The 27571-nt window shown below is 46.5% G+C and overlaps 2 protein-coding genes across 3 annotated transcripts in view; one reads left to right on the forward strand and one right to left on the reverse strand.

Annotated features, from left to right (window-relative positions):
- The window catches only part of plekhh3 (pleckstrin homology, MyTH4 and FERM domain containing H3), a 31378-nt gene extending 23424 nt beyond the window's left edge, over nt 1-7954 (reverse strand). The window contains exons 1-2 of the mRNA XM_052048635.1: nt 7214-7954; nt 1594-1652 (exon numbers count right to left, since the gene is read on the reverse strand). Coding sequence (XP_051904595.1) covers nt 1594-1652; nt 7214-7348 — 194 coding nt within the window. The 5' untranslated portion in view covers nt 7349-7954. The remainder of the gene's footprint in view (nt 1-1593; nt 1653-7213) is intronic.
- The window catches only part of cntnap1 (contactin associated protein 1), a 155683-nt gene that overhangs the window by 124598 nt on the left and 3514 nt on the right, over nt 1-27571 (forward strand). Inside the window, exons 2-20 of one of the 2 annotated variants that reach the window (XM_052048619.1) lie at nt 18993-19137; nt 22367-22468; nt 22551-22744; nt 23323-23476; nt 23674-23877; nt 23967-24151; nt 24230-24379; nt 24456-24717; nt 24796-24945; nt 25022-25196; nt 25287-25393; nt 25475-25597; nt 25696-25899; nt 25971-26127; nt 26206-26333; nt 26405-26578; nt 26659-26877; nt 26952-27191; nt 27270-27509. In XM_052048619.1, coding sequence (XP_051904579.1) covers nt 19077-19137; nt 22367-22468; nt 22551-22744; nt 23323-23476; nt 23674-23877; nt 23967-24151; nt 24230-24379; nt 24456-24717; nt 24796-24945; nt 25022-25196; nt 25287-25393; nt 25475-25597; nt 25696-25899; nt 25971-26127; nt 26206-26333; nt 26405-26578; nt 26659-26877; nt 26952-27191; nt 27270-27509 — 3229 coding nt within the window. In that variant the 5' untranslated portion in view covers nt 18993-19076. Of the gene's footprint in view, nt 1-18388; nt 19138-22366; nt 22469-22550; nt 22745-23322; nt 23477-23673; nt 23878-23966; nt 24152-24229; nt 24380-24455; nt 24718-24795; nt 24946-25021; nt 25197-25286; nt 25394-25474; nt 25598-25695; nt 25900-25970; nt 26128-26205; nt 26334-26404; nt 26579-26658; nt 26878-26951; nt 27192-27269; nt 27510-27571 lie in introns of those variants that run through there. The other variant, XM_052048618.1, reaches the window with a different exon arrangement.

Raw genomic sequence — 27571 nt, forward strand, 5'->3', positions numbered from 1 at the left:
CTCTTCCAGCCTGAAGCGGCGTCCTAAAATTGCCTTCCTCCTTTTCATTTGATGAGCTCGATAGTCCCCACAAGTTGAGCTTTGTGAGTCATCGTCTTCCGAGTCTTCAGATGTACAGTGGAGATTGTCGCTGAGGGAACCGTGGGTGGTTGGGAGTACGGGGGGTTAAGGGGCGGGGTGGCTGGCGGTGTACGATAAGGGAAAGATGCCGGCGATAGAGCTTGGTCACGTCACCGTCTAAGATCACAGCCCGACACTAATGGTCTCGATGAGGATGCCCACTCTTCACCAATGAGTCACATCAAGCTTGCGGTAATAGGAGCATTTTCAAACGGTTTTGCATTAATTCAGAAAGGAAGTCACTTTCAACTAAAAAGGAGAACCTGTCTGTAGGTTGGCGTCGTTACGTTTCCCGCTAGAGCGTGTAGACACCCATATGTTTTCAAAAACATGAATATGAAGCCTAGTAAAGCGATTTGGACCACATCAAATTGGATTTTATTAAACTATGACACGTTTATCGGGAAAGGTGCAATTAGCAACCCATTCAAGTTGAGCCTGGACTTGCTGCCGACATCCATAAATGACCATTTTGAAACGGTTTTGTGTTAAGCAGGACAGTCGCATCCGCAAGCGTAAGGCCAAATTGAGCTTTTTTTTCCCCGTTTCAAAGTCAGCAAATGCCCAATTCTTGGGTCCCTCTAAAATATTAGCTTAGGGATTTTTCTGTAGCGTGCGCTGCAATAAGAGCGATTTTTCCTGCCCTCTTTATTCCGCTCCATCCATGCTTATCCCAAAGCCTTATTATAGTCGCAGGTAAACCGGAGTCTATGTCAGCTCTCCTACACCCGGGACTGGAGCACTTTCTAAACCTTTTACATTTTTGACAGTGGAAACACCAACCAAAACACACGTAAAATGTTAAAAGTCACAATTCTTACACAATCAGTCAGAACAGGACTGTATTGTACCACTGGGACAGTCCCCCCCCTCCCCCCCAAAAAATAGTATTGTAAAGTTTACTTATCATCTACTCAAAATTCTGGACGTCAACCACTAGCCGCTTCACAAGCTAGCAACTCGCTTGTCCTAGCTACTAAGGTACTCAAACACCGTTTCCTGATTCACCATCTCACGCAACGCTGATGGCAGGTAGGGCCTCGGAAGGACACGAAGCAGAACCTAAGTGTGAACGAAACCAGCAATGTTTCGAGCGCTTTCTGGCTGGGGTGTCGCGCCACCATCTGAAACATGACGTCCCATTGTGTTATATGCGGGGAAATGAGTGTGCTCTCGCAACTGGCATTTGTTTAAAAGTTGAAAATTAAACACGTCACACATGTGCTGTTACAATAGCGTATAGTTGAAGTAGACCAGACGGGACAAGCCAGCCTTTAGAATCAAAATAAATGGAGTGGGATGGAGGTCAAATGGGAGAAACGATACCGGCGCACGCGCAAATATGCATTTACTGTTTGCACAGACACACACACACGCACACGTGTGTTCTGATACGAGGCCTCATGTGATAACGCGTGCTGTGCAGGGAAGTGGACAGCGTGGTTGACGACTTCCGCTTTTTTTGCAACTTACCCATTTGTCCCATTTGCTGTACGTGTCGGCTGAGAAACGTGAATCACCTCGGATGGACTCTGTCAATAGAGGAGAGAGGGAAGAAAGGATCAATATGCGCTACTTTGGCTAACGCTGAACAATTGCTACATCTATATTTGTAGCTAGTAGCTGCCCACCCCTTTAAGCTAACGTTTAGCAAAAGGAATAGCCCAACGATAACTATTCGATCCCATTCTTCATTAGCCTTGAGTCAGTAGTTTTGCAAAAACCTGACCCCGGAACACTTGGCTTTCACTTGCAAGGGTAGCAGCGAAAGCAAAGCAGCCTCATTAATGTGGGCAGCAGGAGTTGGGAAGGCAACAGAGGAATCGTTTGTGCAACAGCTGCATGTAGCCAAACCAGCAAAACCCCAAAGATCTACATCAGGGATCGGTCAACTCTCTGAACAGGTTGCTCACCTGAAAATACCTCGGGGTCTTGAACCAACAAGCTCCGTTTTACACCGCCCATTGCAAAAATTAGACGAGCAACCAAGCCGGACAACTTAATACGAATAAGTACAAGACATCACTGCTAGCTTATTCACAAGTTGGAGCCGTTCCCTGGTGGGCAGGGCACAAATCTCTTTGTCCCTGCGGCCTGACTCGGTACGACCGAACCGCAGCCTAAACCTCAACCTTGGGCCGGCTCATGTGGGCAGCCCGGCTCACCCCGAGGTTGCTGGTTTACCTGAAACCCAATCCAGGTCAACAATAGGCCCACTCAAACACACATGCTCACACACACACTTTACTACTGGGCAAAGCGGTCTAAGTATAGCACATTGCCCTGCAAAAACACTCCACGGCTTCTTTGCGGGTAGCTCAAAAATAACCAAGACTAAACAAAAACTGTCAATTTATAGGCCAGTTTGGAGTTGTGAGATATTTATGAATCAGACGGTGCTGAGGGAGCAAAGGGGAGCTCGAAGGAGGAGATCATATGAATGTTTAACTCAAGGGAGAGGTACCGTAAACGTCGACGCAGGCCGCCAAAAACAACTGAGCTACGCGTCAGAAAGGCGTCTTGCTGCGTAAACGTGTCGTGTACTGTAATTCTCTTTTGCCCATACGCATGTTAGCCATAAAAAAATTAAGCCAAGCTGACAGCCGTGCCGGAAAACAAGAAATTACTGCTAGTCACGACAACGGTTTAAAAGTTGTAATTCCTGAACGTAAACCCACGTGTGCGTCAATAAACCTAAAAAGGTTCAGGTTGAAGGGTTTCAGTATTGTGCGTAATTCCAAACAGAACGTGATGCCGCTTGGTGTAGTCAGCGTACTAAATGGGCTGTGGGATGAGGAACAAGGATAGCGTGCGATGCAGAGCCTTGGCAAAAGCTCCCACTTGGACGGGTCGGGGATGAATCACTCCAGAATAGAGCAGGGCATGGAAGGAGAGAGGGAAAGATGCCGTGATGCGTTTCGTCCCGTGGCTGGCTTCCACCCCCCCCCCCCCCCCCCCACCATCCCCTTTCCTCCTTCCCCTCCCAGGCTACTCTCCCGCTCTCTCTTTCCAGTTCTCCTGGGAGGCTGAGTAACCATGAGGAAATGCTTGGGCTCAGCCAGTGTCGGTCCAAAGAACAGATGTGTGGCCTGGAGGTGGTGAGGCGGAGACGCAACGGAAACCAAATAGAAAAGCAGAGCAGGACGGGGAGAGCGTCGACGATAGGGGGCAGCAGCCATGCGAAAAAGGAAACTTTTTTCCGCCAACAGGAAGCACATTTTGAATGGTATCTTTTGCAATACCCTTGTGGGGTGGGGGGGAAAGTACATCGTATCTTTAGACCCTGACGACACAATTGTGCCAAGGCCCCCCCCAAAAAAAGGATTTCGGTAAACCACAGTTTAGTGGTGGTTTGGGCGGGGTGGGGCTATGTACAGTATTCTTAAAAGCTACTGCTTTTCTAGGCCAATTAATTTTTTCGGCCCTTTGGGGTGCGTTAGCAGAGGGTCTGGAGAGGGCAGGGTTCCCACTCGTCCACTTGCTTTTTATTTATGGACCTTTAAGGACTTTTGAGGTCTAAATTTGCCACTTTTTAAGGACCTTTTCTCCATTCAGCTGCGGATTCACTGCGGATTTAATGAACTGAAAGCCATATATCACTGAGCTGGTGTTCAAATCATTGCTGCCAAAAGAAGGGCACATCTTTATTTTGAGGGGCAATCAGCTAAGCCTTTATTTGACATACTGTCAAATTGGCCCGAAATGACACAAAGTGATCACGTGATCATCATCTGAGCTGAACGGAGACGGCGGGAAAAGCAGAACAGAGAACCAGGAAGGCATGTCGCCCGACAGTGGGGTTCGAGGGGAAGGGCGCCTAGCGCATTTTCCGACAAAACTATGAATTGGAAGGGTGGGGAAAATGAAATGCACAAATGAAATGAACACCACATGTTCATTTTTAAGGATTTTTATTGATTTTCGAAGCTTTCCCTGAAAAGTAAGGACAGTTAATTACAGCATTTCACAACTTCTTTTCTTATGGATTTTTATGAACTTTAAGGACCCGTCTGAACCCTGGAGGGACTCCTTGTCTCTGTAGCTTTTTGTTTCTTCCAGAATTACAACAACGTACACTTCGGGTTACGATAATTGATATTTTATACCTCGGGAGCACGCCTATATCTTTTTGGTCCCGGAAAATGTCAAAAAATATGCTTTGTCATCCAATAATAATGCTACGATTGAGTTTTTCTGTCTTACAGACAAGTAATATAGAACATTTATTGCAAGAGAGCAAATGTTGTATGGACAACGTGAGAATCCGGCCGAGCCACAAACTCCCGCCAAAGGCCAAATATTCATACGAACTGTAAGCTGTGATCATGTTTGCCGTCACCCATGAATCATCAGATCCATTCTCCAGATTTCGGTCATTCAATGTAATGATTTACTGAGCTGTGTCACACCACTCCGTGCGGGTTTGGTGAAATTATACGGAGTACTCTTGAGTTATGCTCGTAAGAAAGTGTGAAAAAGCAGTCATACTTTGCAATCAGCGGTGGGGAAAAAAAAAAAAAGAAGCTTCCTGTCTCCGTCACTGTGGGTGTTGAGCTCGGCGCGACTATTTAGGCAGCTGTCGGGTCGCGGCATTTTTGAAGGAGCATTGCAAACATGCAGGAGCAGGGGTCTTAACATCTCCAGCGTCATTATTTTCAGACTTAAAAGGTACTTAAGGCTCCTACGCATCTTGCTGAGGGAGCAAAATGCCAGAGATGGCAGTGAGGGTTTCGGGTAGTTGGAAAGCGGGAGACGCCACCGACACTCTTAAGTTCGCCGCGGTCATCCCTGCTGTGTTTAAGCATTGAAAGGCCCGATATACACACATCCAGGGAGGTCCGACCCGCCGCCGCATGAAAATGTGTCGTTACGCCGCGCGGGAAACCAAGCGCTCGGCACAGGCGGCGGAACGCAGCCCCGAGGGATTCTGCCTGGGCGTCACTTTCGACCTGCCCGGAGCTTCCAGCCAAGCTGCCCCTCCCCCCCCACCAAAGCCACAACACCCACCTCCGTTGACCCCGAGGAAAGGCAAACACTATCGGCTAAGATGTGTGTACTCGTAGGGGAGGGGCTGGCGGGGAGCATAACGAATTATGCTGCTTCAAGACTAGGTCAGCTGATGAAATTGGCTCGGAGTGATTCAGCTGTGGTCTTAATTGAGGGCTCGGTGTGAACTATTGACTCCGATACAGGATCCAGAGGGTAGAGCGCAGTGAGTCAGAGCTACAGGAAAAGTGAATGAGAGGAAGTGTATTGATTCCTCCGCAAGAAGAAGGTCATCGATGATCAACGAGAGCTCTATATTGATACGGAGGACAACATCGATGGCGATGGGCAAACTCGCGCCCCAATGGTGCCAAAGTTTTGTCGACATGAGCTTTGCACTGATATCAGTACCCAGCATTGATATTCGAGTGAATAAAAGGATTCCTGCAAGTGAGAGGTAATCGAATAAAGCCTAAACAAGGAGTGGGAGGGAAAATGAATTTCAAATACATTTTTTTTTTTTTTTTAAAGACATTAGCTTTGCATATAATCGGAGGGTGACCACAGCTGCTGCAACGGTATTCCCTGAAAGGTTGCTCTTTAACAGTTGAATCCCCCCGATTCATCTTATAAGATAATCTTATCATCTGCATGTTAATACTGGCAGAGCTGGAAACTCCACCACAGAAATCACGTTTGATTTTTTTTTTTTTTTTAAGCAGCCATCAGGCACACCAGTCTGACTTTCAGTATCAAGTGCAGATACGCGTTGTGTGGATGGCCGAGCATATGGCACGTGATCAAGTTGGGCAGCCAAGGATAGCGCGGCATCTCTTACCAGCGCCCACGAGCAACAGATGTCAGGCTTATCTGGTGGCCACTGCTTCAGTTGACGCTGTGGAGCTTTATCTGCCGTCAACGTTTTCATGCAAATTGCTATGATCCCACACAAGTGCACCGAGGGGTCAAACACGGACAGATAAGCAGATATGGGAGAATAATTTAGGGCTCCATGTGGTACTACTTACACCTGCAATTCTTAGAGATTGCGGGGAAAGGTGGAGGAGGGGGTGGGGGGAGCACACAGAACTGTTTCAATATGTCTTGGCACGTGTGTCGAACTTATTAGCTCTTCCGAATACAACCATTTGATTTGACAATGATTGCAGTCCCGCGCTGCGGTCCAACATTCCTCCATTTGCTGACCTTACTCAGCGACACGACAGGGTCAAAATGTTAAGAAACGGCTCTCGGGATGATGCAGTGCAATTCCACACCACTATGGTACTCGTTCTGTACACTGACATCTCAATGAATGCGTGCAACGCATTTTCAAGTGCAAAAATAATCCAAATCATTGCAGTCCCGTTCCTGTAAACGGACTTATTTCCCTTCTAACTATACCTCAAATCTTGCCACTGCAAGTTTAACCTCGGTTATGCATCTATACTGTATATTGTACAGTAAAGGCTGATACAGTGGTACATATAGAAAAGAAGCCACCTCAGCACAGGGCACCAACAATGCCCCCTCACAAGGGAAATTGAAGGGGGGGGGGGGGGGGTTCACACAATACTGATCTCTCTGTGCCTGATCACATGACGAACATTACAGAGGGGACAAGGCTGCAGTCTTATTTGAAGCCATACACACAAGGATCCCTTCAACACACTGGCGCTTGCATCAGTGTGTGTTCGTGTGTGTGTGTTTGTGTGTGATTGCACAATGAGTCCCAAGCTCATTGCAAACCTTAGCAGCTGCACACACAAACACACACCAATACACACTGAGCGCCCCCCCCCCCCCCACTCCCCATCACAAAGTGAGGATTTCCACAAGGCACATGCGAACACTTGGAGGTGTGTGCTTCACAATGTGGGTCAATTAGAAAAACACTTGCGGTCCAAACCATAATTAAGGCTGTTATTTGATCACTGGTGCGGTGTAAAATCAGTTCAGAGCACAACGTGGGACTAAAAAGTGAGTTTTGTGCAATGAAGACGTGTCTGTGTGCAAAAGGAGCCCATATGTAGGAGATTACAATGCATAAGCCGCATAAAGTGGCGAAAGGAATTTATGGGGGTGGGTGCAGGTGGACCCTCCTTACCTGTCCATTGGGAGTCAGGTCGTCCTTGTTGCGCAACTCAAAAGACTCTTCCTCCTCTTTCTCCCCATAGTCCCTACCCAGCAAACTGAAGCCCTGGCGGCAGCACAGCAACCAGCAGACACCTTGCAAAGGCATTCAAATGAGGTTAAGTGTGTCGCCTCGTCGTATCCAGGTCGAAGAATTCACGAGTGCTGGCGGCGGGGCGGCCTCGGCGATGAGAGGGAGCACAGTGCGCGCCTCCGCCGGGGCAAACTCTCCATAGAGACCCGACGACGAGGATGGAGGGAAGCGTGCGACACTCTCCCCCCCTGTGAAATGGACACAACACCCCTCCGAATGGAAGTTGCCCACTAAACTGTTCAAGGCAATTCAAGAAGTCAGTCCACCTTGCTGTCCTAGAAGTTCACTCGTCCTGAAGCAAAAGGCACAAAGCGGAAAACTAATTCCACACGAGGAAGTCGGGGTTCAAAACAACGCTTCCCGCATTTCAGAATGTCGCCAAAGTTGGTGGAATACAGTAAAAAAAAAAGAAAAAAAAAGTCAAAAGGTGACACGGGAGACTACCGCTGTCAGGCACAGATAGTTTCACACTGAGGCATGCTGTGGCTGAAGCAAGCTAATTCAGACAGAAAGCACGCCCATGGACTTCAGATCTTCAATCTGATTGGCCTAGAACCTACACTCCCCGCTGCGTCACCGTCATGAGACACGCCCCCTTCTCCCTCAACGCTGCCAGCGGATCACGTGTCCTGACGGCGCTGTTCTACTATCGTGCACATCACCATGGCGAGGAATGTGCAATAGACAGTGCACAAGTGTATTGTGCACAGTAAGATACAAGGTGTGCGTGTGTGTGTGTGTGTGTGGGGGGGGCGGGGGGGTTAATATATATACAGTATATTTATATACAGTGTATACACAATACAATACAAGACATGCTGATTTATCTAGCTGCAGCTGTAAAAAAGCGCTTAACAAAACTGTGAACATAAAGTCAAATAAACACAACACATAACATAAAACACGGACAGTCGTGCAATCCTAACCACTTTTCCCTCATACGCGTTGTTGTTTAAAGCAGTTTGAGATGAAAGAGCTATATGAAAGATATATATGTTAAAAAAAAGAATATATATATATATATATATATGAGAGCCACGCCCCCGCCCCACCCCACCACCACACACACACACACAAAAATACATGAATAATCAAGCTCTAAAACAAGCCACTCAGGAAAGTGGTGTTGGTTGAATTAGCCTCATAAACTCCTTTTTTTTAAAAAGTGAATCTAAATCAAGGTTTGACCACACATCAACCAAGATCAACCAATCAGAATGAGAGGACAGATAAAATCACTCGTCGCGGGGCCCCGCGGGATGGCTTTCTGGAGGTGACGCCACAATCTGATTGGCTCAAAGCAGAACCAGCTATTACAATGGTATGAGTGTCACCAACGCCTGCAACTTGAGGTTCTGAAGGCGTTGGATAAAATCATACGTGCATGGCAACACACCGAAGCTGAAAACAAAACAAAAAACAAAATGAACCCACAAACGACGAGATGCGGCCGAGGCACACGCTTTGACGTGACGACAATTAAAAAAAAAACTGTTGGAAACAACTGATGACCACTTAATTCAAGTTGTAGATGGAGGTTTGTGCTTCTTGTGGGCGTGCAGAGAAAGTTTTGAAGGCCCTGACGGTACGCCATTGGTGCGTCTGCTGTACAGCACACACGAAACATTGCTCAGTTAGAATAAACCAAATATTTGGATCGTAAATGCGGGCGGCAGTGTGTACTGGTTAAAATGATTATGAATGGGAAATTTGCATAGTTAGCTTTGCTCTGTTGACTTATGCACATCCTGGCAACAGAACGCGTCTGGCACGCGAACGGCTTTCGACTTTGAAAACTTTGAAAGAAATCATCCTGCTTCTTTTCAGCACTCTTTTTTTTCCAACTCTTCCACTTCACTGAATAAGTCGTCGACGGGGGAAAGTGCAGTAGTAGGCCGGGCGACTGGTGCTAAATCCAGACACGTGATCCACATGGCCCCTGGGTGCTCATGCTTATTTCTCTCCTTAATATCCTTTCACCCCCCACCCCTCTTCCCCCTGCCCCCTCTCAGCTCCACGCAAACTCCCCAGAAGCTCACAGTCAGCTGGCTTTAACTCCTTCCTCACCAGCAAGAAAGGCCCGCGGTGGCTTGCACCACGCACACTTATCATTATTAAAGTATAGATTAGCACGCTGCGCTAACCCTTTAGTTACTCTGTTGCCCCCCCGAGGCCGCTGGAGAATCAATATCAACTCTCACGGATGCACCTTTTCAACGTGGCCGCCCCACACCCGTACTTTCGAGCTATGCCCCACATTGACGACGTCTCAATGAGAAACAGTCTATTTTTCTTATGCGTGCAGCAGCCATAGTCAATATTTTTCCAACTGCCTTCTTCAAAGTACAGCAAATAACCATCACCCCCCCCCCCCCACCCGCTACCCCTTCCCCCAACCCAATCCCACTTTCTGCAGGCAGAATCTTCTTGGACCAGATCCTCCCCCATATCCCAAAACAATACGCTGGGGGCCCTTCTCTGCTCCCACAGACATGCTTGGAACATATGTTTTATTTTTAGCGCCGACTCCCCCCTTGGGTTAAAAAAAAAAAGGCTAAATCCCTCCATGGTTTTTGTGGGTTTTTGGCCGAGCTGAAAAGTCCTCAAATATCAAAAGAAGAAAGAAATAAAGAACTGTCAAATGTCCCATGCCGTTTGTGTCTTCCAGGTGCACCTCTTCCGGGAGAAGACATACGAGTCTTCATGAATACACACGCACATGCACACACACTTAGATGCATGCCAGATATAACCTGATACGTGCAGGAGCGGGCCATATGATTTGGTTGGGCAGCCACTGTGAATTTCAAGTACGGTGCTTCCTGGAGGAGGCCTCAACACGACCTGGAAAGACGCTGCAGTGCTAAGTGGAAGTGTGAGCCGTGCGCACACATATTCCCAAACGCTGAGGGGAGAGAAACCTCTGCACGGCCAGTATTATGTTTGCAAACTCTACGACTCCCCCAACTTCCTGTCGGCCTCCCTGGCGTGCGTTTGTTGAAATGGAGAGTTCAAAGTTTCCACTGGAGACGCAGAGTGGATACTGTTACAAAAAAAAAAGGCCATTTTAGGAGGCAATTGTTACCTCTCAAGGTAACGATTAATGTCAGGGTTTCCTGAATATGTGTGCGGATGAGCATGGCGATGGCATAGACTGCTCATAAATTAATCAGACAGTATTCAGCAGAAATGAATTCAAAAGCCATGAGCTGAGGTCCCCCCAGAATCGGTTAACATTAGATGAAACTATCGGGACCCAAGTGGTCAGGAAGGGAAAATGGAAAATTGGCAGCTGACACACCGCTGGGATCTTACATTTGGGGGGATTTGTATCCATTTTATCCAGACCTACTGGCCCATCGTCAGAAATGAGCACTTTGGCCTATTTTTATGCCGGTGACATCTTTACTTATGCTCACATCAACCTCTAAAAATATTAGACTGATCGCCCAAGTGGTTAACCTGATTCGGGACGATTAAAAGGACGGAGGAAAACCCACTTCCATTCTTGTTTAGCCCGTCCTTTTTTAAAAAAAATTCTTAGCCTCCATCCTCTGTCCCCCAAAATGGGGGTGTCCATCCGAGACAAAACGCCCATCTCAGCTCGTCATGACTGTTTAACGGGAATCTCCCTCATTCAAAGAGCGGTTGAACAACATCAGATTCTTTGACATCAACGCTAATTATGCTAACAGTCGAGCCGACTTTGACTAATCAATGACATTTGTGTATTATTATTTTTTTTAGCTAAGCAAGGCAGCTTTACCTACATAGGACATTTCATACACAAGATAAACCAATGTGCTTCTCTTTATTAAAAAAATACAACAGCCATTCCAGTTCACAAAGAGACTCAGGTTCTTGGTCTAACGTTCTGCTTTCTGACGGTTGAACGAAAGTAGTAGCTAGATGTTTTTGTTGCGACTTTAACTAGCTCCCATTTAGCATAAAAGAAAGGTTCTTGCGTTATTTGTGATTTTATTGTGAGTGTTATAAATTTGGTCATGGCTAACCTGATTTAAGGCTTCTTGTCAGCTAGCATTAGCAGGTGCCTTTTCAGAAGGACTTGTATACTACTTGCTACTGTTTTATTTGTGGATAGACTTGCATATGTTCTATGTGACCACACTATCCGTCTCATCCACTCACATACTTGAGGCATTGATGAAAGTTTGATACACAGACCGACCACATGTTGAGTTTAGTTATTTGTCCTTGCTGTCAATGCTAAGCTAAAACCATCATTTTTGCCTCAGTTAAGCCAACGTATAGAATAGCTGACGAGTTGCTTAGATTAATAACGGTTCTGTTCTGTGGTAGCACGGTTTTGTTTTATGCCAAACCCTGATTGTTTTCAGTCAATCATGAGGCACGTCTTGATATTTTTGCCCATGCAACGCAGCTTGAAAAAAGATCACGTGCGGAGCTGATTGGAGACAGAGGCAATCTTCATTGTGCGCCGCTGCGTCTGGCTCCGACTGTTCCCTTTTCGACTCTGAGCCGGCGGGATCCTGTTTCCCCCGCAAGCCAGTGTCGCAGCCAGGACCTTATGTTGGTGAGCCAGATTGATTGTCAACAGAACGGGATGTGAAATCCAGTCTGCCAAAGGAAAGCCGGCTCACATTTTGGGGAGGGTACACGGGGTTTCTTCGGCCCTATCTTTGGGAGTTTATGCTTTTGAGGTTTCATTTGTGAAAGTCAGCTTCCAAGTGTGTTTCGCCTGACACGTCAAGGAATTACTCACTCACACGCTTTGATGCTTGTGTACTTTTTCTCCAAGGTTATCCGACAACTTTCTCCACTCAGGATTTGGGAGAGGAACTGACCCACTGTCACCCACCGCCCCCGACACTCATACGTGACTCAGTCGGGATATCCTGTCCACACAGTCCAGCATTGAACTTAAACCTTCATCCTGCCGTGCTAAGACCAGCATCGTCCGGCCAGGTCCAAGAAGGGGCGGGGCCAAGAGCCCCCGTCTGTGTCCTGGTTGCTGTGCGAGTCCCGCTGGGTGCTGGTAACAAGATCGGCCTGCCGCAGGAGCCACTTGACAACCAGCCCCCTGACACCCTCCCAACACTCCGCGCCAAACCATTCACCCTGGGCCGACCGACTCCCAGCTGCGCATCGTCCAGCTGTGCGTGCGAATCGTGTGTGACGGTCGGAGGTGCAAAATTGTGATGGAACGATGACGATGATGATGAAGGGAGATAATTATATCGACGACAAAGAAATGAGAACCATCTGCCTCTGGCTGCACGCACTCAAAGAATCTCTCCGGTTATAAAATGAGTTTTTTTTTTTTTTTAAAGATGGGAGACAGTGAAATTGCAAGTTTGGGATGGGCACATATGTTCCCGCAAAACTGAATGGGCATTAGGCAGATGTCCAAGAAGCATTTGCAGTTTCAACTCGCAAAGCTCCTGGCATATAGCTTGATTACAGTAACCTTTAGCAGTCTTGACTCTGGCTTAGTCAGCCTGGCTTAAGTTTAGGTAGAGAGGAGACTCGCCTTCAACTACTTACTCATTACTGAAACTTCAACTTCCTAACCGTGGTGTATTTGTTCAATACAGTCTTTCAAGTCAAAGACCTCTTACAAATTCTAGTGTTATACTCTACTTGAGACTGGTTTATGGGTGCCAGTTTAGGCCAAAGAGTCATTACAGAGCAGATGCTGTCGAGAAAAAGAAAAAAATATGCTGTGGCTACTGTCATCCCCTGATCTGAACCCTATTGGGAGCAGGAGAATGGCCTTTTCGGTTCCCAGTGTGGAAAGCAAGGTTCACAAAGCCATGCTAGGAATGATTTTGAAAGAAGCCTTCCAAACACCTTTGGGATAAGGGCCAACGTCTGTGACTTTCCAAAATCTGGTGGAAAGTCTTCATCCTCAAGAGTGGAGCTGTTCTACCTGGAGTTAAACCCCTCACGGTTTCTTCCATTTTCAACGTCATGTCTGCCTGTCCAATATATTGTATTTCCAGTTTGACTTTCAGTTGCCGGGAAACACTCCAGAACATTTTAATTCTCCACTAATCGAGAATTCTGAGTCATGGTGTCAGGCCACAAGTCGTAAACTTTCTATCAAGTTGTGTTGTCGGTCTTCAAGGAGTTGACCCGTCGGCTTCCAAGTCGTGACTCACATCCACATCTCTTCCACAAACTCTCCAGTGGGCCAAGTGTGTTATTCGAGGCGCCTTCGTCGCCGTTACATAATGGCTCTCCACAAAAGACTTCGCTCCATAATTCACCCGTTCCTGGAATTGTAAAACGTGACATTCTGCGGCGGCGCTCGGCATGCATGAAAACAAGAGAAGTCATAATAGCGCACTTTGTCGTTATCTCTAACCGTCATCAACCAGTTTATGGCAGTTGTACTGGGATCAGGGAGACAAAGATAGTGAGGAGACGTGGGGGGGGGGGGGGGGGGGGGTAAAAAGAAGCAGATAAAATGCCAGGGCAAGGCTGAGAGACTACAACCAGGCCAGGAGACACAGCGCAGGACAACGCAAGCTAACAAACGGACTGTAAATTTTTTTTTATACTTTGACTAGCAAGTGTCTTCTTGATTCAAAACGTAGAGAAAGAAAACAAAATAATTGCACTATTTTTAAAAAATAATAAAAAATTTAGCTAGTATTAGCTAGTGGGTATATTAGCCAGTGGGTTACTTCTTACTTCCTGGAGAAACAAGCAAGATGACAGTACGTTTTTATCGAGCTTTAAATATTCAAACATATTTACTGTATATGCTAGCTAGCAGGTTACATTTTGATTCATGGAGAAAGCAGTAAGACACCAGAATTTTTTAGAGGTTAGCAATCAGGCTACTTCCTGCTAATGGAGACCCTGCCAAAAGATGTAATCTTACATCTACCCTTTTAGCCAATATTTTACCATTTCACCACAAAGTCAAACACATTTCTACCACAATCCTGCTAACCAACCAACCAAACGGCAACCATAACAACACCTCTAGCCGCTTTGACGGTCGACAGGCAATTAATTACAAACAGTTAACGTGTGTGGCGCAAATGATTGCGGCGAGGCTTTTTTAGCCAGTGGGTGACTTCTTACTTCCTGGAGAAACAAGCAAGATGACAGTACGTTTTTATCGAGCTTTAAATATTCAAACATATTTATATGGTAGCTAGCAGGTTACATTTTGATTCATGGAGAAAGCATTAAGACACCAGAATTTTTTAGAGGTTAGCAATCAGGCTACTTCCTGCTAATGGAGACCCTGCCAAAAGATGTAATCTTACATCTACCCTTTTAGCCAATATTTTACCATTTCAACCACAAAGTCAAACACATTTCTACCACAATCCTGCTAACCAACCAACCAAACGGCAACCATAACAACATCTCTAGCCGCTTTGACAGTCGACAGGCAATTAATTACAAACAGTTAACGTGTGTGGTGCTAATGATTGCGGCGAGGCTGAAGATAACTTCTCGACAGTTAGGCTGGGCCGGGCAGAGCGCCAGCCAGCCACATTTGGGTTATTTTTAGCTTGCTGACTCCAGTGAAAGCGGTGCAGAATGAAGAACTGAGGACACAATGCCAAAATGTGAACCTGGTCCAGATTAGAGGCACACTTTTGCACGAGAGCACGGTGGAGACATGCAATTAAAAAAAAAAAAAGGATTAAGTATTTACTGTGAGTTCATGTATCTTTGGTAGTGGTCGCCATGGAGAACCACAGAAAAAAAAATGTCAGCAACCAACATTTGCGTGGAATAAGTAGATACCGGTTTGTTTATATGTTGCTTTGGATATGGATGCAAAAACACAAATTAAACTGGATACTGACAACTCAAAACCTGAGCAAAATACTGTGCAACTAAGTTGAAATAGCATTTAAAACTTCTTTCTGGCTGACTGTAATCTGTGTGCGTGAGTGTGTGTGTGTGCATGAGTGTGTGTTGTCTCATGTTTCCCTCCCAGGACAAGACCCAGGCTGTTGCTAGGTGCTGTGACCTCCAAAAGCAACACATTCGCGGATGCGGACAGTGCACCCTGCAAAGAGAAGGTCTGCATTTTGTCCCCCCCCCCCCTTCCCCTCCACCTTCAGCACAGCCACAGATACACACTTAAATACACCCTTAAACATCCAACGGTCGTTTTAACTCACACTTCCTGTGTGGGAACAAAGATTCATAAGCAAACGGGGAGACTTTTGTTTGGCTTGGACTGCAGCGCTACAATTTTGAGCCTGACATCCATCTGAAAATGGTTTGCGTCCATCTCATTTCTATCCTGCCTTTCCCCCACCCAGCCCCCCCTGCACTTGTTTTACAGGTGCAACTGTCATGTTGCCCGTCATTTGCTACAGTCAGCACTTCAAGCCCAAGGCAGAGCCACAAAAGAGCAAAGACAGTTGGCAAACAAACTAGACTATAACAGTGGCGGCTTGTGCATACGTGTGTCTGTGTGGTCGCGGATTTGCCTTTGTGTGCATATGCGTGTGTTACAAGTCGTGCACAAAAGGGAACAAAAGTGACTCGTCGCCATGCGCATCCGTCAGGCTACAGCTGGTGCCCCTATTTAAACTTCATGCAGGTGTGTGCTATCCGTAACTGGATAGATTAGCCTTCACACTGCATTTGAGTTAATAAACAATATGAATGGGTGACGACTGCCGAGTGACAGAAAGGTGTCACGAGCATGATAAGCCTTTTCAACAATTAGCACCAATGGACACAAAGAGCCATGTTTAGAAGAAGAAGAAGAAAAAAAAACAAGGTGGTCCCTTAATTTGAAATTGAACTGGAGATTGGTGACAAATTTTTGATCACATTGATGAACCATGACACAACATTACCTAATCCATGAGGAGGTCTGAGGTACCAACAGTGATCTACAGCGATCGATACGATCTCCTACTGGACACCTGGAGTATCCACAAAAGTAATTCATGATACCTAAAGAAGTACAATCCTGGATTAGAAGAAAAATAAATAAATACATTGGACCAAAACGAGGGTAACATCCAAAATGTACCAGTTGAGCCAACACTGGGCCCTTCCTTCAGGGGGACGGATTCACATCCCGCTCTGGGCAGCTTTTCTGCGGGGATCCCGGCGACCCAGCAGGAGGCCCAAGCAGTGCGTGGACACCCGAGCACCGGCTGCTGTCACAGCTCTGTTTACGGCCACCGCCGGGAAGCCGTGACAGCATGTTCTCATGGGAGCCGGCCAACATAAACACTCATCCCGACGAGAACCCTGCTGAAAGTTTCCCCAACAGGCCTCTGTCAGCCTTATCAGCCTGTGTTTTGAGTTGGTCCCACACATACACACACAAACACACACACACACGCTAAGGTAGCTAGAGGTTTCTCCATCCATCTTCATGACAAGTAGCGCTCAGCCATGATAACAGATCAGCATAATTATCACATGGAAACATCTGGACTTGAACTGTGACCTGTAGGCGTTGCCCTCGGTTGTACGCGCTTGTACACAAAGAGACACAGTCTGCACGAATGTGTCTCCTTGTGTATGTGTGCGTGTGTGTGTCCTACCCCGTGCACACCCCTATGGAAAAAAAAGCGCTATCTGGTGAGAAACAAGCTCAAATTGTGCTTGTGTGCAAAATAAGCGGGCGCTTCAGAGTACACATGATGGCCCCGGCATGATTTTAAAGTTGCTCATTCAGATGAACGAATGAAAAGTTACAAAGTTCTTCCTTATAGTATTGGCACTCAATTAAATCGTGTCCAAAGGGGCATCAAGAGGGACGCAAGTAGAGGCAAGACTGACATCTAGCGGTTTTATTTTGTATTGCAGCATACACATTTGAGCCCGAAACTCAAACTTCTCTCTTCAAAATAAATAAAGACACGTGGGAACTATTCCATGTAGGGTCTCATGAATAAACCACGATAAAATAAGGAGGACAACATTTTGGCCCTCAAAGTTTGGCCACGACAAACGTGACGCATAAGGATTTTGCATGCCGAATGGTACTCAACACAAAATGGCCATTCATTTGACAGTAAGTTAAAAAACAACCACAGCTACATACAAAGTGCTGCACAGAAAGTAAAAATGTGACTCTAAAATAATGCTGAGTCGAAAGACAAATAATAAACGTGTGTTTTATGACGAGTTTTATGGGTAGACATATAAGAGGCTTGCCTAATGTTTATCGGGAGGTGCAGTCTGTTGACCCGAGGCACCGGGCAGGTACGTAGAGGTGGAGCTCAGAGAGATAAGGTGGGGCGGTACTGTTTGAGGATTTAAAGACAGATAAAATAATCTTACAATGCACTCTAAAATGCTTCTTCTTATGAGCTCCAGTTAGGAGGGGAGCAGCAGCATTTTGGACCAACTGGAGACACTTAAGGGAGGACCGGCCAACTCCAAAGTAAAGTGCACTACAGTAAAAAACGTATGATAAGGACACATATCATAAGAAATGTTTGAAATATGCCTTAGGCAACTATTGCGGTCCACCAAAACTAAGGGTTTAAAACGCAACAATTTGTGTATTTTTCTTTCAATATTTATAGCACAGTGTGACAAACATATGCGAGTATCTTGTTTATGGGTTATATATCATTTTTGCATCCCGATAAGAGATTTAACACACCCTTAACATGGCACAGACAGATCATATAAACGGGGATCTGTGCTTCGGAAAGAGTTAAAAGGCGGACAGATGGCAGGCCTGACCCACTGACTGCATGTATACGAGGGCTTTGGAAATGATTGTTTTGGCATTATATTTCCATCCAGCTATTTAATTGGTTTTGTCTTTGCAGTGCTGGTCTGTACTGGGATTCCAGTCTGGGAATGTGGGGGTGAGGCAGTTAGGGGATTTTACAAACAATCTGATTTGATTGAAAACACCAGCAAATCTGCAAACACTCGCATTCAATCTCACCGACACACTGACGTCCCATAAACCCACTTCTTAATCCCAAAGCTGTTTTTTTTCCAATATTTTGTAGCCACTGTGTTTCACGTCACCATAAATCCCCCCCCCCCCCTCCTCTATCTAAGTCTCACCCTCCCCTCCCATCCTGCCTCACTAGTCCGAAATCAGGCAAAGCAGCTGGCACCATCATCATCATTATTACCCTAACCCCGTTCTGGAACGTTTGCGGCCAGACAGGTCGCTGACAGCCAGCCTACAAAGGATGTCCAGGTCTATTTCTGGAACCATTTCTTAGACGCGCTCACTAAACACGACACGATCCGACCAGCTTAAAAGCGGGGAATTGTGCCAAACCGGGATATGTAATGTCAGACGAGCGGCGGCAAGCATCTTTTTATGCCTGGTGATATAAGAGACCTGATGGATTATTTTTAAATTGATTTTTTTTTTTAAAGGTCCCTTAAGAAGACTTCTTTGGAAAAGCCCTTTTGGGGATCGATTCGGCTATACTCTGCAGCGCAAGCAGAGAAACTTCTTCCCCACCCGCTTGCCTGCAAACAACCGCTGTGCTCTTACAAAAAGGCGCATTAGCGTCACAACGTTCAAGCATTTGGACTATCAAGGGGAAAAGAGGAGGTGCGCGCTCTCGGGCCGGTCGCAGCATCAGCACCAGTATTCCATGCGCGTGCCCGCACCGGTAGAAGCTGCCCGGGAAGAAGAAGAGGAGTTGGAGGAGTTAAAGTTGGACCGGGGTGGGGGGAAATAAAGAAGAGAGGATGCGTTGAAAAGACGTTCCACCGTCTGATTAACATTTTCGATGCGGGGGTGGGGAAAAAAGGCGCCCGAGATTGAAGGATGACTTGCAAAATATTGACTTTATGTTTCTTGTCTTTGGCTGTGCGACGCTGCTCTTCGCGTAAGTATTGTCATGCATTAAATTTGCTGTTGTGTTTTTTTTTTGGTTATGTATTTGCATTGTGTGCGTTTTTTTGTGCAAAAAGTTGCGCGCAGTAACGAAGCAGCGAAGGGCATGTTGCGTCTGCATTGGAATTCTTGAAGGGCACATTGTCATACCGTCGCAGGATATAAACGTTTCTCTGCGCTTTTTTTTTTTTTTTTTTTTTTTAGCGAATGCAATTTTATTTTACGATTGCAATCGGCCGTTTCGTACTGTTTGCGTGCACGCAGACCGCGCGGGCAGGGAACAACGTCAGCGAGTCCCACAGAATTAAGGTGAGCGAGGACGGGACTGCTGTCTGCATTGCAGTGCTTTCACCCCGCACGCAAGTTTGTGCCCGGCGCAGCAGCAGCCTCAACTTGCACCCACACGGACAGCGCTGCAGAGTAGATGCGGCTGTGTCGAACACATTGTGAATATCAAGCGTGAGCCGACACTGAAATGATATGTAAAAGGAAGACGTTTAAACTGAGGCTTGGGAGACTATACGACTCAGCGCCCTGACGCTGACCAGCCCACTGCATCATTTTTTGGGAGGGAGAGGCATGACATGTCAATCAAACAGCAGCCTGCACGTACTTTACCCCCGGGAGGGGTCAAGGACCCCCCGCCCCCCGCCCCTCCCCCAGTCAGATGTTAAATCAGGCTTAAATGGGCTGGAATGATATGACGACTTAATGCATGGTTGATGAGTGCAGGTCTCTGCATTACAAATTAAAATCTCAAATGCTTTTTCGCATATAGTAAACACCCAAATCAGCATGAAATTCTACAACAATCAAGTTTGTGATACCGATGCAGAATGCCTGTTATGACTCAGTAGTTTTGCGGTGAAGAAAGATGCAGAGGGATGGGGCACTGGTCACATGTCTTGAGAAGACTTTGGAATATAAAAATAATCTGGCGGTCCATGTTTTGACAAGATAAAAATAAGCAAACAATTATTTCAAGTGTAGAGTTGGATACTATCTTGCTGGATGAATCAATATACTTGCATACAGCTGGAGTTGATCAAATGCTATGCGGAGGCCCCATAATGCAAAGTGCCTAGAGGGCTAAAAGTGCTAATAATGACAAGGAAGGATCTCTAAACAGCTCCAATGTGAAAAAAATGGGACTGCAGTGCAAACAGTGGCTCCAAAGGCTACACATAGTGACTAGAAAGGTTGCCTTTAGTGCCGATTATGACTACTAAAGGGTGCATATTGTGCCAAATAAACTTGTAAGGCTACCGAGAGTAACCAAAAAGGCTCTCTCTAGTCTCAATAGTGACCAAAGAGGCAGCAATACTCATTACAAAGTGCATATAGTGCCTACTCGTTTAAGCTACAACTAGAAATGCTTCCTTTAGAACACTAGTGACTAGAAAAACTGCCTATGGTGCCTATTGTAATTACAACTCCCCTAACTTACACATAGTTCCTCATATTGTGAGGCACAAGGGGCCGATAGCGGCTGGTGTCTATAGTGACTTAGGAAAGCTGGCTATTGTAATTAGAAAGACCGCCCACAGGACAAGGAAAGCTGAGTAAAGTGCATTTAGTGTAGTAATGATAAGGCTGTCAACAATACCGATTGTGACAGCAGCATCGCAGGTCGGTGAAGCTGGCGAAAAGCTCCCGCCCACCCTTCTCTTCCTCCTGCTGCTTTCTGCATAGCGCCGCTGCAGGAGAGATGTGTCAGCTCGTTGGGCCTGTCCCACACTCATCCAGAAGACCGATGAGTCAGCGCAAATAGAGCCGGCGCTCTAAATGTGGCCGCACTGTTTCCACTTCACAGACGGTTACTGATGAATTTGTAATAGGTGCAAGGGAGAGAGAGAGGGTTCCTTGGGGGACACCTTGACGCTTCCACGCAGACCTCAGGGTTGCAAGTTGACAACGCCCTACAGCGGGGTGCGGAGCCTTTATCGAGTGGGGCAAAGGAAATAGTTGCCTCCCTTTTGGTACTTCAACAAGAATTAAAGCCGATCAATATGTCTTCCATTAGAAGCAACGCAGTGGAATATTTTGGTTCTGGCTTGGGTTGTGCACGACCCTGAAATATGTCAGAGGATGGAGGCACAACCGGAAGTTTCAATTAATCTTGCAAGCCTTGACTCGACAACCGGGCATGTCCTTGAGGAGAAAGATACTGAACAATGCTAGGATCCTTCCTATTCGCATTTACATGGTCAAGGTGCTGGACAGTCATCCACCGCCGTGACACAAGCGACACGAAGAAGATGGATGGCGGCTTTTAATAGTTGGAGCAGCAACTCACCTAGACACAATGTGAAAAGGATTTGGACAGAAGAATGCACTGACATTCTAACTGCAATAGTAAATCTAGGCCGCAGTCAAATTTGTATTTTATTTAATGTAATTCGCATATGTTCCTACTTAGAGAGTAACTAAATTTAAATTACTCATTGGAATACATAAGAGAAACCCAGGAGGCCACAAAGAGCACAGGAGCAGTGAGTCCGACATTGCTGCAGCCTATGAGACGTGGCCAGTATCAAATAGGACATGGCGGGTCAGAAAAAGAGAAGAGAGGTGATCTGTCAGCGCTACAAGCGATGAGGAAGGAATGAGATGCATAGAAAATGGGACAGGATCAAGGCAGGACAGAACAGGACAGGTCAGGTCAGAATAGGACCGCAGCAGTGAGCCAAGCAGTGCAGCACCGTGTCAGGAAGAGATGCAGCGAGTAGTAAAATAGGACAGGACATAATGCTACAGGACGACACGGGGCGGGGCTAGACAGAACAGGACAGGACAGGATAGAAACAGCGAGCCAGCCTGTGCTACACCCTGTGACGAAGGGATGTGTTGAGTCGTAAATACGACAGGACAGAACTAGAGCAGTAAAAAGTTGCATGTGTGGAAGATGTGATAACAAAGAAGGTTTCTGCAGTTAGAGAATTCCCAAACATCAAGCAATTTAAATCCCAGGGGTTGAATAAGTCATTCATTTGAGTTATCAGCGGTGTCTAGAGTCCCTAGACTGGCACCTTTTAGTTCCCAAACTAAATTGGAAGTTTGGTTGCCAGAGCATGCACGAACATTTAATTAAAATACAAAAGGTGTCTTCCTATTACGCAGGGCCTGAGTGACTTTCGTTAATGTTCTCGTTGATAATGCTCATGCAAACACCATTTCTTCATCTATTTTTTTTCTTCCAATCATAAATTATTTACCCACAGAAGAATGCGTGGACCCACTGGTGTCGGGCCTCTACGCCTCTTCCTTCCTGGCCTCATCCAGATATAACTTTCTCTACTCTGCCAATTTTGCCAAGTTGTATGGTAAGTTTCGAGTGCATTGTCGCTCAAGAGATGAATGTTAGGCAAGTATTCATACCTGGAAAACATGCTCTCTTCCTCATAGGCAGCAGTGGCTGGTCACCCTCCCCCAGAGATCGGCAGCCGTGGCTGCAGGTGGATCTGGGTAGGAAGTACCGTCTAAGGGCCATCGCCACCCAGGGCACCTTCAACTCGTATGATTGGGTCACCAAGTACACCCTTCTTTACGGAGACAGGCCAGACGCATGGACGCCATATATCATGAAAGGAGGCAACTCGGTGGGTGCCACATGAGGGGGTGGGGGCATTAAACCCGTGGTGGATTTTTACTGGGTCATTGTATCCTAAAAACATCTGACCATTCATACCCATTGGGAACTAAAGTGACGGTTTTATTCTTTGGCTCGTTTTTCTTGTTAGCGCAAGCGAACAGGATAGTGACTGCTCTGCAGAACTGCAGACGCAAGGCTGATTAGTTCTTTGATCTCAGCATCCGTCGTTTCCCAAATAGCAAGACCTCGCCCACAAGATCTCAGGAAAAATGAACCCCCTTTTAGGCAGGAATTTCAAACAAGAGCTGGAAGACAAGGTCATGCAAGAAGACAACAAACAGAAATTAGCAAAGGCGGATATGGTTCCGAGGATCACTTGTGCGCAAAATTACTTGCACCTGATTCATTGTTCACTCATTGCAGGCAATTCTGCAGTCAGGGAGTATTTTACTGTGCTCATTGTCAACTGACCGGAAGATGCATTATGTCTTCCACTGACAAATCTCATCTCACTGCCGCTGTATCAACACCGGCGTCTTAATGAGGCTGTGACTCAATAATGCTCGCCGCCTTGTCTGTTTGCAGACTTTGCCTGGGAACTGGAATTATTATCAGGTGAAGAGGAACGTCTTCCATTACGCCTTCACAGCCAAACACATTCGCCTGCTTCCTTTGGCGTGGAACACAGAGAACGGAGGGAAGATCGGTGTGAGGCTGGAGCTGTTTGGATGCCATTACGGTAACAGAAAAAAATCAGCATTGTCTCAATTTCTAGGATTTTTGTGCAAAAAGTAACTTGAACCCTTTCAGGGATAGCGGTTACTACAGTGGACAGCTTATCACGTTATCTGGTTACAGGGTGCACGAAAGGGTTCATGCATACAGAACAGAAACCCTGGTCTAATTCTTTGGTCAAAATGTTCTCCATCGCCTTAGATTCACATGTGCTGCAGTACAACGGGGACGACTCGGTCGTCTATACGTACCCCGGGAAGCGGTCCCGCACGTTAAATGACCACATTGCCATAAACTTCAAAACCCTGGAGCAGGATGGTGTGCTGCTACACAGCGATGGAGTTCAGGGAGACCTCTTCACTCTCGAACTAAAGAGAGGTCGACTCTACCTACACATCAGCCTCGGTACAACCTGACTTGAGATCAGAGCTACATTTGCGGAACACACAGTCATTAGTCTTTAGCTAATTTCCCAGGTTCATTCTTTGTTTCAGGAAGTAGCGTTATACACAAAACCGATGGTCGCACCACTCTAGTAGCTGGCAGCCTTCTCGACAACCTACACTGGCATTACGTCACCATTAAGCGCTCAGGCCGTCAGGTGAACTTCACTGTTGACAGCCAGACGGTGACGGCCGTCTGTAACGGAGAGTTTAGTCACCTGGATCTGGACAACAAGGTAGGCTAGCGTCTGACTAGCCGGCATCTGAAGAAAATATTGACCAAACTGTTTTGGTTCTTTGGGTTTGTCGTTTAGTTGTATGTTGGTGGCGTCATCGAGCCCAAAATGCCTCACCTCCCCACTACCCCAAATTTTCGGGGTTGCCTGGAGAACGTCTTCATCAACGGCATCAACATCATCTATAAGGCTAAGCAGGAAGAAGCGGACATCATCATACCAAGAAAGGTATTCCGTCTAGAGTTTCGATTCACTGAAGAATAGTAATAGATTGATTGAGGATTATTTTTTTTGTCCCTCACAGAAAAAGATGCATTTTGCCTGCCGGGACATTCTTCTCAAACCGATGACCTTCGCCGGACCGAACAACTACCTACAAGTGCCGGGCTTCTTTAGAAGGCCACGCATGTTTGTAAAGTTCAAGTTCCGCTCGTGGGACTACACGGGGTTGCTCATGTTCACTCGCTTTGCCGACGACCTCGGCGCCCTGGAGCTCGGCCTTAGCGAGGGGCAGATCAATGTCACCATCTTTCAGCCTGGCAAGAAAAAACTGCAATTTGCCGCAGGTGGACTTATCGGAATAATCGGAGAAACTTTGTGGTGAGAATCCCCGATCCGACAGGCTTTTTTTCTTCTGTGTCCAGGTTACAGGCTGAATGACGGCTACTGGCATTCGGTCGATTTGGCGGCAAGAGATAACCTCCTCACCCTCACAATCGATGAGGAGGAGGGTTCGCCGCTGAAGATCACGAACCCTTTCACCATACGTACTGGAGACCGTTACTTCTTTGGAGGTGAACTACTATATAAGATTGACTCGAAAACAAAATCTAGATCCGATCATTCATCTATTGGTGTACTTTTGGCCAGGTTGTCCCAAAACCAACAACACCATCAGGAAGTGTGAGACCAAGCTAAACCGCTTTCACGGTTGCATGCAGCATATCTTCATCGACAACGAGCAGCTCGACATCGACATTATTTTGCAGCGGCAGTGGGGGCGCTATGCTGAACTCCTGTTGGGAACTTGTGGCATTACTGACAGGTGGGAAACATCCTTTCAACGCCCCTGTTGCCCTTAAGGAGAAATTTCCGCTCATGTGGATGGAAACTACTTTTGTATTGCGTTTTACAGATGTAGTCCCAATCCATGTGAGCATGAAGGCAGATGCATACAGTCGTGGGATGACTTCATTTGTCTATGTGAAAACACCGGTTATAAAGGGGAAGTGTGTCACATGTGTAAGTCTTGAACCCGCTAAACTTGGTCCCATTTCTGAAGACAAAGCCGTTCTGAATGACATGAGTTGAATTACTTGACAGCTGTGTATAAAGAGTCGTGCGAAGCCTACAGACTCAGCGGAAAGTACTGGTCTGGAAACTACACCATTGATCCAGATCTGAGCGGACCGCTAAAGCCATTCGAAGTATACTGTAAAATGAAGTGTAAGTAAGATTACTGACTTAGATTGCTTTCCAGCCTTGTCAAATGATGATGTTCACTCGGATCTTCTTCTTCCTTGTGATGTCTTGAATCGCTCCAGCATACAAAGCTTGGACTGTGATCTTGCACGACCGGGTGGATGGTACGAAGGTAACAGGGAGTTCAATTGATAAGCCGTACATCGGGAACGTCAACTACTGGAACGCATCTTGGGATGAAGTCACCGCCCTGGCCAACACCTCCTTGTACTGTGAGCAGTGGGTCGACTATTCATGCTATAAGTCCCGTTTCCTCAACACGCCCGGTGAGTCCCTCTTGCTAAGATGCGGGAAATGAAAAGCAAGGGTGGGTGTGCTAACACTCACTAAGTTTCAGGTGGAAGACCGTTTGGTTACTGGATTGGTCGCAATAATGAGAGTCATTACTACTGGGGAGGAACGTTCAGAGAGGTTCAAAAGTGTGGCTGCGCCATCAACCAGACCTGTGTTGACCCAAAGTATCAATGTAACTGTGATGCAGACTATAGACAATGGTGAGACAAGGACATAACGTTTATGCGGTCTGTAACACTTACGTGAAGTTTTCGGCATGGTCATTTTTAAAACTTCAGGTACTCCGATAAGGGCTACTTGGACTTTAGGGACCATCTTCCTGTCAGGAGGGTGGTGGTTGGCGACACCAACAGGACTGGCTCAGAAGCACAGTTCACAGTAGGACCTCTTCGTTGCCACGGAGATAGTGAGCTCAACGCTTTGGGTTAATTTTTGTATTTGAGTTGCTTTGTCTCACGAATGATCCACTGTTTACAGGAAACATCTGGAACACAATATCTTTCACCAAACCCGCCAACATAACCTTCCCCACTTTCAAGCCGGGCTCGAGTGCCGACATCTCCTTCCACTTCAAAACGTATCGATATGACTCAGTCTTCTTGGAGAACTCCGACGATCACCTTAAAAACTTTATCCGGATAGAGCTCAACAGTGAGTTCAACAAGCAGTGACGTATATTTTCCTCGTTTAGTTAGCCACTCTTCTGACCCTTTCTTACTCCTTCTTTCCAGCGACCCATCATCTTGTATTCGTCTTCATGGTGGGCGATGGCATCCAGAATGTGACACTACGCTCCCCAGTGCCACTCAATGACAATGAGTGGCACTTTGTCCAGGCTGAGATTAATGTGAAATTAGCTCGCATCAAGGTCGATTACCAGCCCTGGACTGTCAAACGTTTCCCCAGTCAGACTTTTGTCACCATGAACTTTACGAATCCTCTTGTTGTAGGTAGGTAACTCATAAATATGACTGATCCATTAAAGGTCTCAGACAGAAGTTTAAAATCAACTGTTTTACATTAGGTTCCCGTAACCGCACCCAAAAACCCTTCTTGGGTTGCCTCCGAGGGTTGCGGCTCAACGGTGTTCCTCTGGATTTGGAAGGGAAAGTTGATGAAGAAAAAGGGATCAGGAGGAACTGTACCGGCCAGTGTCTCAATGCTACCATACCTTGCCGTAACAGCGGTCAGTGTATCGAGGGCTATGCTTCCTACACCTGCGACTGCAACAACACCGCATTTGATGGGTTCTACTGCCATAAAGGTGAGTTCCTTGGGACAACTTGTCCGAAACCGAGAGAGGCATAACGATGATTCGCTTCTTACGTTGATCTCGTTTAAGACATTGGTGCCTACTTTGAGCTCGGCTCCTGGCTGAAGTACAATGTGCGGAAGAAGCCAATATCGGACGAAGCAGCTTGGGCTAACTGGATTGACCCGCATTACGACAATTTCAGTCTGGGGTATAACGACACGGCGGACGACATAGAATTCAGCTTCAGCACAATCTACAAACCAGCTGTGCTGCTCTACATCAGCTCCTTTGTCCATGACTACATTGCCGTCGTACTCAAGACTGATGGTGGGGACCGCAAGCCACAAGGCCATTCACCGTGTTCTGTATGTGCCGTTCTAAGCCATCTG

This window comes from Hippocampus zosterae, chromosome 17 (genome assembly GCF_025434085.1).
Source record: "Hippocampus zosterae strain Florida chromosome 17, ASM2543408v3, whole genome shotgun sequence".
Lineage (NCBI taxonomy): Eukaryota > Metazoa > Chordata > Actinopteri > Syngnathiformes > Syngnathidae > Hippocampus > Hippocampus zosterae.